At 39.9% G+C, this 15070-nt stretch overlaps 1 protein-coding gene across 2 annotated transcripts; it reads right to left on the bottom strand.

Annotated features, from left to right (window-relative positions):
• Positions 1 to 3086: 3086 nt before the first annotated feature.
• On the bottom strand, positions 3087 to 8266 carry LOC101166820 (zinc finger protein 346). Of its 2 annotated transcripts, none has more exons than XM_004076766.4 (7): positions 8147 to 8266; positions 6518 to 6621; positions 6022 to 6111; positions 5581 to 5728; positions 5284 to 5499; positions 4200 to 4299; positions 3087 to 4097 (listed from the first exon to the last, which is right to left on the bottom strand). In XM_004076766.4, exons 1-7 carry the CDS (start codon positions 8199 to 8201, stop codon positions 3488 to 3490), a joined length of 1323 nt encoding a protein of 440 aa, XP_004076814.1. In that variant the 5' UTR covers positions 8202 to 8266; the 3' UTR covers positions 3087 to 3487. The 2 variants fall into 2 exon arrangements, with proteins under 2 accessions (XP_004076814.1, XP_011482189.1); XM_011483887.3 differs by lacking the exon at positions 8147 to 8266 and adding an exon at positions 6971 to 7084.
• Between the last annotated feature and the right edge of the window lie 6804 nt (positions 8267 to 15070).

Raw genomic sequence — 15070 nt, 5'->3', positions numbered from 1 at the left:
ACCCGCAGACCTCACAATTAATCTGGATCACCAGAATCTGTGCTTATCGGGACAAAGTGAGAAATAAAAGTTAAAAAACTGGAAGAGGGGGCAATCTGCTTCTGAGACGAGACTGCCCCCTGCTGTCAGAAACACACTGGTGCAGGTGGCCACAAAGGATGTGAAATGATCAGCCAGCAGAGCTGGACTTCTCTACACTAATCTTCTCTCCACCTGTCCCATGTTCTTAACTAATGCTGCTCATGAAAAACTTGCGCTGGAGATTTGGAGACCTGAGAAACAATCAAACCTAGTCTGCTCAGTGAACCACTGAGGCCCAGAAGCGTTTCTGAGAGGAGAAAAGCTTTGAAAAGCTCTCAAAGGCAGAATACCTCAAAGTATCACAGGCGCCTGGCCTCTAAAGCATTTCATTCAGATATAAACCGCTAATAAAAAAATGGCCGGCATTTCTGCCCAATGAAAGAGCTCATTTGGGTCCACTGGTTGATAGACACCTGCTCTCTTTACTGCAGTGAAGACAGTTTGAAAGGTCCTCTTCGTGATGCCAAATTGCTAGAAGATTTTCTTAAAGAAAGCCACGAGGAAGTGAAGTGATTTATGGTCCATCATCACCTGGGGGGGGGGGGCTTTCCTCAAGCAAAAGGCCTGCATGACAGAAAGTACCGCCTGTATTACAAAGCTCAGCACATTGATGTCACACAGTCAAACTCCCAGCCCAACACTAGTCACTTCCCTCAAGTCAAGCCTCCGGATGCTGGGATGCTCTGGCAGGTGTTAACCAAAACATTATTAAATGAGACCTTATTGTAAAACACAACTAGAATACACAACAATTTATGAACACGATAGAGCAGAACAAAATGTGACTTCTCTCTCATAGGGCCTCCCATGTAGTAATGGTCTGTCTACATTTGGTTTTGATGTTACTCACTTGTTCACCTGGCTAAGTAAATATTTTGCACCTTGATACCACCCTAGCTGTAATTTAACTACATGGAAGCAGAATGCAGTGTTTGCATGTGCCGCTCCTCAGTAAATGCAGAGGATTTTGTCCGGAAGTGCAGGAAATAACTCTATAGTACCAGTATTTGTACTGCTGCAATGACATTAAAAGCTATTTATTCATTTCAGTGTAAAAAGCCAGATCACACATAGACTAAAAGTACATTTATGCATCATTCACTCCCTATGGAGACCCTTGAAGGGAACAAAAAATAAATCCACTGCGAGTAAAGCTATGCTTTTTGAATGACTTTAATGGGATTTTAAGAAAGTTTTACAGTAATATTTTCTATGAGTTATTGCCATTGCAAGTCTTTTCACCTTTTGGTTCATCTTCTGCCACAGAAAGATCGATCTGGTTGGATACATTGATTACTGATTAATCGTTACTCCCTTATTTAAACCATATTAGGTGTAGTACTATTTCTAAAAAGCTGAACAGGTAAATAAAATAAAGCAATAATTTTTCCCTACTCTGGGCTCTAAGCAATGGCTAAGCACAAATGGCCCCGCCCACAACTCAGAGGTGAATTTCGAATAGATTACTGCCGCTCTGCTGAAACTATGTCCTATAAAACAATTTATATTTTTTCAAAACAAAACAGCATAATCATCATTAAAAGACCGCTGGGAACGCATTTAAATCGGATAATTGGAATGAGTCTTTCAGCGAAACATCTGGGATTAGTTTTTCCTTTGGTACCAGTTCAGGTTTTTTTTTTTATCATAAAAAAGTCAATTGTTTTTCCTTTTATTAGAACTTTGTTTCTCTATTTTACAACCAATTTAACCCATTAGAACCCAGACCCAATTTTTCTTAAAAATAAAATTGTCCATTTTACCACTAAACAAGTGGACCACAGAATCCATTTCTGATATTTTTCTATTACACTTATGTCATGGGTTCTTATGAGTTTAGATTCCATGTGACTCAAACATTTATCCATTCAGTTATTAAATTCTCATTTAAACCCTATTTATTTTGCTGTTTTTGTCTTATAGAATGTAAATAATTCAATTTTAGACAAAAAAAGGATTTATTAAATCAGTTTTGCATTTCTTAAATAGAGATTAATTTGATGAAAAAAAATTGTCCCAATTATGTTATATTTTAACATTTTACTCTCCAGATAATCTTTTGTGAATGAGTGAAAAAAGGAAAATTGAAAACATTGTCTCACATTTGCACCGTTTCTGTATTGAACCTATTTAGAAAATGTTAAAATCATGAAGTACATCAGGTATAAATGCAGAAACAGCACCTTCTTAAATAAAACAGGCAGAGTTATAATATTCAGTCATTTCAGATTTCTTTATGAGAAAGTGACTTTTTAGTTTGACAGATATTGCTGAGTCAGCATGAGCTGCAGTTTAGAAAACATCTCAAAGGTGAACTAATGATGAACTTTCAGATCCCCCTCCCAAAAAGCCTCTTATATTTCAGTTCTCCTTCTTTGTCTTTTCATCTGTTTTGGTATTTTGTGGCATAAAAATCCCAAACATGAAAAAACTTCAAATGTTGTACCAGATGATTGTAAAACAATGAGCCTGGATGAGGCATCACACTCACTAAATTCAGTTTAAAAAGTGTTAGAAAGATAATTCAGACATTCTTCAAATGATACATTTACCTAAAGTTTGTTACAGTAAAAATGATAAATCCTTTACTACGTTTCTGTTAATTACCTGATCTCATCAGTCTTCCTTTGCAGGAAGATCTGGACCTTCCTCCACCAGTACAGCAGATACATGAAGGAGCAGACATCTGTTAGCCCAGGAGAACAGTAGCAGCCTGAAAACAATCCTAAATTATAAACAGTCAGCCGCGGTGACGGACTGAGATGAGACCCAGATCAAGCTGCACTTCTACAAAAGCTCTTTTCTTTCAATTCATTTCCATTCTTTGTTGCTGTGAAACCCTATTCATACAATCCTAACTCTGACCACCAGGGTTCTCTCCTTTCCAGTCATTTATGGGATCCAAAACTGGACAAAAAACATATCGACATTTCCCAGCATTTGCTTAAAGGTTCAAGCATTGGCTGTTGTGTTCATTCGGAGAAGGTCATAAAGTCTTCAACTCGTTTTTTCCAACAATCCCATGTTTTATTATTTTGTATTTTTGATTCACATTGACAGCATCTGCAAGCACTAAGCATGAGACGTGCATTCTGACAAGAGCAGTTACTTTTTAAAAATCCTCTCATGTTTTATTAAAGCGATGGACAGAAACGGATGAAGATGAAATTCCAGTGGACATCTGTCAAAGAGCTCTGCTCCGGTCAGTCTGGAACAACCTCAAAGTGAGAAAAATGAAACACCATGACTGTTTTCCAGAATCCACTCTGAAGTTTACTTCTGATGGTTGCACAGAAATAAAAGGAGAAGGAGATAAACTGCAGGACAGAAGGTCTGCTGGGGTTCCATAGTGCGGTAAAGGGGGATGCTTGTTGACTGTTTGCGGCGTTTCTCCTGAAGTCCAGTGTCAGGTGTACTGCTGCAGCTCGGAGAACTCGCCGTTTTCTGGGGTGTACTGGTATGGAGCTGCAGATTGTTCATCTTCAAGAGAGAACTGGTCTTCGTCAGAACAATACTGGTCATCCGCAGGTGTGTACCGGTCTACTGTAGAAGTGTACTGGCCACCAGCAGCTGTGTATTTGTCGTCCCCAAGTGTGTAATGGTCGTCCGCAGGTGTGTACCGGTCGTCCGCAGGTGTGTACCGGTCGACTGCAAAAGAGTACTGGTCACCAGCAGGTTTGTACTGGTCATCTGCAGTTGTGTTGTGGTCATCCGCAGGTGTGTACTTGTCGTCTGCAGGTGTGTACTCGTCGTCTGCAGGTGTGCACTTGTCGTCAGCAGGTGTGTACTCGTCGTCTGCAGGTGTGTACTCGTCGTCTGCAGGTGTGTACTCGTCGTCTGCAGGTGTGTACTCGTCGTCTGCAGGTGTGTACTCTGCAGGTGTGTACTCGTCGTCTGCAGGTGTGTACTCGTCGTCTGCAGGTGTCTTCTGGTCGTCTCTGGGCTTGCTGCCTCCCTGCATTTCTTCTGCTGACTGTTGGTTTTCTGTTGTGTTCTTCACACCCGATTTCTTCATTCTGAAAGTCAATTTTTTTTATTTTTAAAGTTGAATTATTAAACGGTAAACGTTCAAACTGCAAAGTTTTATTCAGTCGGATTTGACCTGAGTTCAGACTTACTGGTTTCTATGTTTAGCACCGCTCAGGTGGGACTGGTACTGACTAATAGAGTTGACCTCGATGTTGCAGAGGACGCACTTGAAGCTCAGCAATGTGGGAGCTGCAGACACAAAAACCACAGAAGTTTTAGAAATACAACTGAGGGCAATTTTGGGCGGACAATCAAGTTATATTTTTTACTACTTAACCTCATTGTACTAATTAGTTATCAACCTTTTTTTTCCATTTTACAAATTTGAAATGTTTCTGTGTTGAAAACAGAATCAGCTACATTACTGATATAAATAGTTCATGTGATTCCTTCCGGTCCACAGGGAAGCTGGTTCCATGGCCCAGAAGAAAAAAAACTCGACCTAAATTTGATCCATTTTACTTATAATCTGATTCTGTACGAAGTATTATATTGGAAAACGACTGAATTCTATCCACCACATCCGACTCCTCCTTATCGCATGTCATATCGCTCAACCAAGTCTCGAAAATCCATGTGCTGCTTTCTTAAAGTAAAAACCCCGAGCAAAGTTGACCTAAAACAAACTTATTTGGAAAATGTCCTTTTGCAGGAAAGGAAACAGAAGAAGAGTCTTTGACTTCAAACCAAAAGAAATCTGCATTTAACAAAAAAACAAACAAACAGGAGTCTTTACTCCAAATATGGATTTAAATGCTCCACACAACATAATAATGCAGAATATTCAGCCAGCGGCTGTCTGATGTTACAAGGACGCTAATAAAGTTGCTCAAGTGGTGGATTCACGTTTATGATTATATTTAGAAAAAACTGTTTCAGTGATCTTTATTTATCCGTCGCACCTTTGAAGTGGAAAAAAGCTGAAGTTTGAATCCAGCAGTTATGCGTTAAAGGGGAACTCTGTCTCACAATTTAATGGTTCCTACACAACAACTAGCAGACCAAATTAGCTTAAACCAGCTATAGATATTTTACAGAGGAAGAAAGTTGATGGAAACTGGAGGAAAACTTTAGCCTTTTACAGACAGTCAATGAAAATACTGTCTGACATTAAACTGGCCAGACAAAGGTTGGAGACCACTGCCCCAGAGGGAAACCCGTCCTAGTTCTGACCTTGTGCGGAGGAGAAGCCGTACGTCTCCATCAGTTTGACCCGGGTCATTCGTTTCTTATGCTTTCTGCCCACGTAGTGCTGCTCTGCCATGAGCGGGTTGTTGAAGCTGGCGTCGCAGATGGAGCAAAAGCGTTCTGGGTTGTCGTCCTTCGTCTTCACGGTAGCTATAACCCCTCCGGGTTTTTCCTTTGGTTCCTCTGCCGTGGAGGCTCTGCCTGAAACAAGAACGTATAGAAAACCTGAAGTTTCTCTGGAAGAGATGGAGGCTGCGGGTGAACCAAAAGGAAAGCACTCACCTGCGGGCTGGACGTCGGTCATTTCCATTTTCAGCCTCTTGGCGTGAAATTTGCCCTGATAGTGAGACTCGGCCACAGCTTTAGAGGTGAAGATAGTGTTACATAACTGACAGGCCTTCGTTCTGTCCAAGTCGCCATTGCTCTCATCCTGCCGACAAAGAACATCAATATTTACAGCAACATGAGCGGATCTGGAGGAAGCCTTCACGCCATAAATTGATTTTAAAAAGACAAATTTAAAACCAAAGTTTGCAAACGTCCTGAAAATCCTGGTCCTTCATCAAATCTTACAAATCTTTCTCATTTGGTTTTAAAGTGATGGTTTTTTTGTTTTTGTTTTGGGGGGGGGGGGCATTCTCACTGACAGAAATGAAGAAGATTGCAAAAAAAAATCTAAGTCCTGTATTTGATTTGTTAGTATTGGGTTTGTATTTTACTCACAGACTCGGATGTTTTCTGCTTCTTATGGAGGAGCTCTTTCTCGTTCTGCAGGGAGGTATACTGCCGCACTTTGTTGGCGTGTTTTCTGCCCTGAAAGTGGAAATACACAAAATGAAAACAAGGATACAAGAATGAAAAATGAAAATATACAGTCATAAAGGCTGTATATTCATATTAAATCATTAATGTTGCTCTATTGATGTCATAAAGTGAAAACATAGATTTAAGATATAACGTTTATAAAGTAAAATAAAAATTTAAGCCAAAATTTAAGCTGAAATGTTAAAATAAACTATTTTTTTCTATTAATCAAATTCTATTCACTAGCAAATTGGCACTTTTATTTTACATATGTCCTAAATGTAACTTTTTTTCAATTTTCTTATGGCCAGGAATGAAACGATTTCCAAGTTCTCTCGTATAATAATAGCTTGAAGTTGGAAATGGCGCCAATGAGCTACAGAACCGAGCTGCAGAGGAAGAGCGGAGCACTGACCATATAATGGCTCCACCTCTGCTTGTTGGAATGTAGGACAGCACTGCAGACTTTACAGAAGGAGGGAGAAAACAGGTCTTCATTTTGCAGGATGGCCTTATGCGCTGCAGAGGAAAAAGAAAACATTTCAAGTCTATGTTAGTCTATCACTAACCAGCGTAAGAAGCTGCAGTGACAATAAAGTCCAATCCGTTCTTTTAAAAGCAAAAGATTATAAATTACTGCACAACATATAAAAGGAAGACTTCTTTTAATTAATGAGATAAACTTTTTGTTTGTTTAAACATCAGAATGGTCTTAAATGTTCTAAAACAAAATTATTCAAAGACGAGTCCTTTGTCAAAAAGAAAAGAAAAAATATTTTTGTAGTGCATTCGGTTTTCTTTTGTTTTAATACGAAACATCTGTAGATAATACTAAAAGCATCTGTTTGTATTCATTTAAACGTTTTACCTCAATATAAAGCAATACCCAAACTATGCCCAACGCATCAGCAGTTCCCTCTCTGCAGTAATTTAATCCAAAGATTCTGCTGAGACAGCAAGAAATGCAGTAAATAAAACAAAAAATAAAAGATATTTTTCCAAAGGCTGATGTTATTTGCACACATTTAACTGATGGTATTTTAACCCTATAATGTGGTTCCGTTACCACCATTACACTAACTGTAACCTCGCCCTTAACTGTCAAATGTCTATCCTGAATCCAGATCTGTTTGATTATAAACATTTCACTTAAGATTAAGAGAGATTTTAACAGAACACAACAGGAAAATGAATTTTAATTTTTCTTTTGATGCATGTAAGGCTAAACAAGGACATAGATCAAAAGATAACTTTAAAAAAATAGGTGTTTTAAATAATAGGTAGAAATGATGTTGAAATTTCCCATCTGCAGCTGCTGGAAGCTGCTGGAACTATGCTGTTGGATGTTTGGGAAACTTGCATTGATTCTGTGTGATTGCTGGATGTTTTATAGATAAATGTTTTCATGTTTAAATCATTTTAACACTTTTATTTGTTGAACATTCTTTGTTTTTAATGAATGAAGGATGCACTCATCAGAAAGCACATTTTTGTTTCCACTTGTTATATTTGTAATGGCAACAAAATTATCTTATTATCAGCATGAAGAGGGGGAAAAAACTTGAAATAAAGTATATCAGCATACAAATGATTTTGATTCAACTTTATTTAATTTTTAATGGAGCTCTTCCAAGATCTGAGCATCTCACTTTCTCAGATGTGGGACATTGATTCAGGACAGTCAGTGACACGATGGACCGAGGGAATTTTTACAGGCTGGAAGTTCAAGCTAGGTGTGTCTCCAAAATTGCTTCTGAGTTCAATACTGTCTCAGTTGACGACAGTCTGGTCACTTTTCTCCACGGACCAGAGCCCGTCAGTCAGCGGATGCAGACTCCCTGTCATCGACCTTGGATCCACTGCGGCTAGCTTAGCTTAGCACGTTAGCCATCATCCTGGCTGGAGCGTCGGCTAATGTTTGGCTTCAGGAAGCTAACGTCAACATTAGCTCAGATGGTTCCAACTGGCTAGCTTACAAATAAACACACCGACGACTTAACCAGTAAACTGTTACTCGAAATTATAGAAAAGAACTAGGACTAACCTTTCACAATCTCCGGAGACAAGCAAAGAAAATTGTCGCTGTCTAGCTCCGCCATGATTATCACCTACAACCAGCACCGCTGTCCGTAGCTTGCGCATGCGCGATGTTTACATTCCCAAGAAGGCTGCAGAGCATCAGAGCACGCGGGCCTGAATTTTATTAGTGTAAGATCTGTGATTTAAGACTTTTTGACGGCCAATGATGTAGTGACACTCTTTACAGAAACAGCTGATATATCAGTATGAAAGAAAAAGATCCTTAAGGACGTATGGTAAATATGAAACGATGATGTGCAGAATATCAGTCGATTTATGATCTTTGATATATACTGTCAGATGACATACATAGCACATAAACACGGATTGTGTCTGTTATTATTTACTAATTGTGTATATTATAGTTTCCGCATTGTAGCGCGTTTTGGCGATAATAGTTCAGCTTAAATAACTCTCTTAACTTTTCCTATTCATTCTCTATGGTAGTTCTTAGATGTAATACACTTTTTCACCACTAGCAAGATCTTGGTGGCGCTGTTTCCACATCGTCTCTTAGTAGTAAGGATTTTACAGGACAGATTAGATCCGATCGCTTTTAAAACACAAGAGCACAACAAGTTAAAGTCTCATGTAAGTAAAAAAATAAAAATAAAAAACAGGACAAAGTCTATAATTTGAAAACATTTCTCTTCCCGTCATTGTTGAACATGAGGACTGAAACTCCAACGGTGAGGGTAACAGCTGGGATGAGAGGAACGTGTTCAAACTAGAAACTCACTTTGTCCAGTTAAGTGTGTTTTCAAAACCTTATTCATTTAACCAAATGTAGTGAGGTGAACAGGGGTTACATTACATTTTCTATGTTATTTTTATTATGCATGACAGGGGTGACAGTATTTCATTATCCAGAAAAGAGAAGATGGATATGCATCATTTATCCTCAGGAATCCCTCAGGTTTCAGGCAGCAAAATGTTCCTGCTCCAGCAGTACCTGAAGAAGAAAGAGGCTCAGAACCTGCTCTTCCTAAACCTTCTTCTAGTCCTCCAGGTCTGTGGCAGACTAGACGTTCATGCTGACGTTAGGAAACATGGTAGAAATGATGTTTCCCATCTTTTCAGTGTCTTCTTTAATAATAATAATAATAATAATGGATTGGATTTATCTGCGCTTTTCAAGACACCCAAAGCGCTTACATTGTGTCCATTATTCATTCACTCCTCATTCATACTTGGTGATGGTAAGCTATGGTTGTAGCCACAGCTGCCCTGGGGCAGACTGACAGAGGCGTGGCTGCCATTTCGCGCCTACGGCCCCTCTGACCATCACCGGGATCATTCATACACATCCACACACCAGTGGAGCCACACTGGAGGCAAGGAGGGTGAGGTGTCTTGCCCAAGGACACAACGACATTTTGGCTGGAGGGAGCGGGGATCGAACCGCCAACCCTTCGATCATTGGACGACCCGCTCAACCACCTGAGCCACTGTCGCCCCAATTTATCATCTCTTTAGAGATGGAGGATGATGAAGAGTTGGAGAGAATGATGCTTTCTGTCTCTCCATCCAAACTCCTCCCTTTAAGGTAAAACTAAATCACACACAAGTACACACTGAGTGTTAATTACTACTTCTGATTCCAACCTGTTTTCTTTTCCTAAAGAGCAGGTATACGTAGTGAAGAAGATGACAGGCCCAACGTGTTTACCAACAATCCCAACCCAGCCAAGTGAGCAGCACCAACGTGCATCACATGTTGATTATGTTTCTGTATGCAGAATAGTAGTACTAGTAGTTGAAAAACTGATATTAGACTACATGTTGGTCTTAGATCAGTCCTTTCTTTACACTAAGCACTTTTAAATGTGACTGTTCAAATAGATGCATATTCATATGTTTGCTTTATTTTCTTGCAGGTTCACTGAGTACAGGTCTAGCTGCTGCTGCTGCCGCCCCCGCTGCCGCTGGTACCTGATGGTTCTGTCGTAAAACAGGATCACCTTTTCCTTTCCCTTGTTTGCTGGTTGGCCACGTTGTTTTCTAATGGAGGTGTTTTGTGTGATTGCTTTTGTGATGCTGAAGGTATTTATTGTTCGTCGTTGAGGGTAAATTCAGAAATATTTTATTTGCATGGGTTTCTCATGAAAGTGATTGAAAGAAGCTAGTCTTAAAATGCAGAATTACAACAAAAGTACATGTCTTAACACGTCAGAGTAAAGTGGTTACAAATGGATTATTACATCATAATGGTACCTTTCCTGGTCAATCAAAAGATAAAAAAATAAAACTAATAGTTAATTTATTGATTTTCCTACCACACCTGTTCAATTGAGCATGTTTTCTTTCATGGTTTTGAGTGTTTTGCACAATTACTGACAAAGAACTGTAAATGATTTGGGCATTAGTGATGGATATTTCTGTTGATCTGAATCCAGACCAGCCTGAGAGGTCCAGCTGTCCTGCTGCTACACATGCAGGTGAGTGTTGAGGATCATTTGTCAGCTTTACTCTGCTGCAGCTATTCATTTAGACTTTGTGATAATGTTGTTTATTTAACAACAACTCATGTTATTTTTGCAGCAGTGGTTGGAAGAACCTCAGCTCAGTCTGCAGCTCCTCCTCCTCCTGCTCACTTTCAGCCAACGCCTGCTGCTCCACCACTTCCATGCTATGACCAAGATGTTAGCAGCTGGAACTGCTCTCCACAGCAGAGGATCTGGATGAAAACACAGATGGAAGCCTTGGGACTGTGGCCTGGGTCTCCACCGGTGAGACCTGCAATGACTGGCATTCTGTCTCTAGAAACTCCAATGGTTATGGATGCTGAGCAATTTTCACCATCAAATGACAGCTGTTAAGTAATCCAAAGACAATGGAAGTAGTTTTTTAAGGAGCATGTGTCAGTGGTTCAGCTTGATGAGGAGATGGAGGCATGTGATGGTGATGTCACACTTGGAGGAAGATGAAGGGGAACAATGAAAGGAACACTGAAGACTGCATTCCATGTGAAGGTAAATGGCTGAAGCCTGTACTCAATATTGTGCATCATGCAGTTTACATATCCCACCAAAGTGTTCCTATGTACACTTTTTAATTGATGTTTTAATTCATTTTTGGTTCATGTATAATGGGTTTATGGTGTTTTTGGAGATTTCTGTGAGTTTGTTGTTGTGGTGGGTGTGGAGCTGGTGGCGCCATGGCTGTCACTTAACAGGAAACACGCCATTAAAACAGGTGGCGGCGCCCTGCACAGCGTGGAGGAGGCGGCTGTGGGGGAAGTTATCAGTCATGCTTGGATTAAATCTGCAGCCAGAATGAACGGAGCCGTTGTTTTGTTTGTGGAGAGGGTTGAGCAGGTGAACACGCTTCATCTCCATCAGTGGCGTGTTTGATGGTGGTCAGGCTTCCACCACTGTTTGTGTGGATGGGGGGGGGGGGGGGGGAGCCCTCAGAGTATTGGGATTCGGGTGTGTCTGGGGGTTTGGTGGGTGACGGCGATGCATGCCTGGCAGGAGGGGTTGATGACGTTGAAGCGTGTGGATCAGGGCAGGTGGGGGTCTCTGAAACGGAGAAGGCGGGGCTCCACGTCTGCAGATGTGAGCGTTAAAGCCAGCAGACTGGTGGTCTCAGAGGGGCGGCGGGAGCTGCTGTGTTGGACGGCAGAGACAGTGAGGGATGCTGGTCTGACTGCAGTGAACGGTCTCAGGGCAGCTCTTTGCTGTCTGCTAGTCAGGACATGAAGCTGGATCCTGCTCACATGTCCAAACGTTTGCTGCAACAAACTAAAGGTTTGAAGAAGCTGAACATTCCCTCATATTTCCCTGACTTCATTCATTCATTTTCATTTCATTTATTTATTTGTTCCTTTCATGAAAATTGATGTTCAAATGTTTACATGTTTCTCTTACATATTGAACATTTTCATGATTGGAAGGGAGCAGAATTGAACAACACAATTCTTATAATTATCTGCTCCCTTTTAAACATTACATTTACATTTCTCACACCATCACCTGTGCTCAGATTTCACAATGTACAGTTCCACTACACAGTAAATACATTCCATTCATTTAATACATACATTCCAAAAATTCCATTCAACAGTCAAGTTTGTACAAACTAATTTGTTTAGCTTTATACATCCGTTTAAATTGAATAATATTTTGACAACTTTTTAACTGATTCTCCTGGGAATTCCACATTTTTACCCCTGCTATATCAGACAAACACTTTTGCTTTAATGTTGTTCGAGCAATCTGTTGTTTGAAATCAAATTTTCTCCTATGATTTTCATCTCCTGTGGTAAAAATAAAAAGCTTTTGTAGGTCTTCTGGTAAATCTCTGTTTCTGGCTTTAAACATAACTAATAAGGTCTGCAATTCAAATAAATTTTTAAGTTTTAATAAGCCTGACTTAATAAAAAGTTCATTTGTGTGATCTCTAAAATTAGCTTTGTGAATAATTCGAATAGCTCTCTTCTGTAGTAGAATTAAGGGCCTTATATTAGTTTCATATGTATTTCCCCACACTTCAATACGATATGTAAAATAAGGTAAAACCAAAGAGCAATATAACATGTGCATAATATGACATGGTAAAACATATTTAGATTTGTTCAGAACATAAAGACTCTTGGCTACTTTATTTTTTACATAAAATATATGAGATTTCCATGTTAATTTGTCGTCCAACATAACTCCTAAAAATTTAAATTCAGACACCTGTTCTATATTTATGTTGTCAATGGACAAAGTCACTTCTGTTCTGTTTTTATTACCAAATACCATAAACTTTGTTTTTGTTAAATTCAAAGTTAGTTTATTGTAGTCAAACCACATTTTGAGTTTTATCATTTCCATTTCAATTCTTTTAGCTAAGGTTTTCAGATTATCCCCAGAACAAAAAAAGTTAGTATCATCAGCAAATAAAACAAACTGTAACAACTTAGAAATATCACAAATATCATTTATATATAAAATAAAAAGTTTAGGTCCTACAATTGAGCCTTGTGGGAGTCCACAAATAATATTCATAAGATCAGACTTATGACCTCCAAACTGTACATATTGACTTGAAATCGTTTTATGTGTCTGCTGAGCTCTTCGTCAACCACACGGCTGAGTCTGAGCTGACTGATCAGAGGAAACTTCCTTTGTATGGTTGCTAAATGTTACATTTGTTCTTAGTTTTTGTGATGTAAAACTAAGACTGATTGAACACTGGCTTTAACAAAATAGATTTTTCCTGAATCAAAAATCAAACTTAACTTTTATTAGTTCTGTTTGTTAAGAGGCTTCCTAAAAGTATGTAAATGTACATGCAGCAAGGTTCAAAGTAATTTTTGGGCTTGTTTTAAATACCAAAAGTAATTCTAACATTCTTGTCGTGTTTTTGAGCAGGAGTGAAAGAAAAACGGACCTGAATTACGTGTATTTGAAAAATGTGTTTGTCTTTTCCAGTCAACATCTGATGAAGCACATGAACCTGTAGCCGCTGGATTCTCACAGAGTCGACTTTTCCAGAGTGACGATGTGGAATTTGAACAGCTGGGCCAGACGCTACACAGTTGAGTTCAGCTCCATCCAGGACCCACAGATCAGTACCATCCTCAGCAAACATTGTTCCAGCTCCAGAGGACAGGTACACTCTGCTGCTGTTCTCTTTTTATTGATAGAAAATGATATTTTGAGGACATTTGTGTTTTTCATTGTCACTGTCATGATGTGTGTTTCTGCCTCTAAGAATCTTCCACCATCTGCCACGTGCTGCAGTTTGGACTGGATCTCTTCCTCTTCCAACAAGGTCCATGAAGACATGGAGGACAGAGTCTGGTGTGGAGGAACTTGACTGACCTGCACAGAATCCTGACCTGAACCCCATAGAACACCTTTGGGATGAATTAGAGCAGAGACTGAGAGCCAGGCCTTCTCCACCAACATCAGTGTGGAAGAATGGTCAGAAATTCCTAGTCAACCTTGTGGACATCATTCCCACAAGAGTTGAAGCTGTAATATCTGCAGAAGGTGGAGCCACATCGTTTTGAACTCTATGGGTTAAGGATGGGACGGTACTTCAGTTCATGTGAGTCAAGGCAGGTGAGCGAATACTTTTGGTACTATAGGGTACATGTGAGTACATCACAGAGATGGTCAGAAAAGTTCCTGAGCAGCTGGGGGCAGATGACATCTGATCCTGCAGCTTTCCTGCTCTTCCCTTCTCACCTGATGGGATTTATTGTTGCATGAATGTCTTTGTGGATGTTTTCTTTTCTAAAGTTCTGTCCTTGTTCTGAGGAGAACAAAGTGGCAGGGTCTTACTAAAAGAAATCTTCCTCTTTTACTTTGACATTCTTTGGTGATGGTATTGAATGGTTTGTCTGGAGGAAATAGATATTTCAACTATCTGATTGTCCAACTTATAAGCTAAGAACTATGTGGCTTTTCCATCTCCCTCATAATATATTTGTTTGAGACTTGTTTTTGTGTCTGAAAAATGTTGCAGAAATAAAGCTGCTGAACATCACGATGCTGGAGCAGAAGATGTGGCCTGCAACGTCTGCACTGGAAAAAACGACACGCCCTGAAGTCCTGTCTGACCTGCCTTACTCTTTCCTGTGAGGAACACCTCCAGCCTCATTTGGATGTTGCTGCACTTAAGAAACATAAGCTGGTGGAACCTTCCAAGAACCCCCAGGAGAACATCTGCTCCAGTCATGACGAGGTGATGAAGAGGTTCTGTCGCACTGATCAGAATCTGTTCTCTCTGATCTGTGGAAGAACATAACACCGTCTCATCTGCAGCAGAAAGCCCTGAGCAGCAGAGAGAGCTGGAGGAGAATCACCAACAAATCATGCAGAGAATCTAGGACAGAAACATGAAGGTGAATCTGCTTCAACGGCAGGTGGAGGCCACCAATGAACCTGTGGAT

The sequence above is a fragment of the Oryzias latipes genome, chromosome 14, assembly GCF_002234675.1.
Source record: "Oryzias latipes chromosome 14, ASM223467v1".
In the NCBI taxonomy this organism is placed as follows: Eukaryota; Metazoa; Chordata; class Actinopteri; order Beloniformes; family Adrianichthyidae; genus Oryzias; species Oryzias latipes.
Note: the sequence above shows the minus strand (reverse complement) of the source record. Positions and strands in the feature narration are given on the sequence as shown.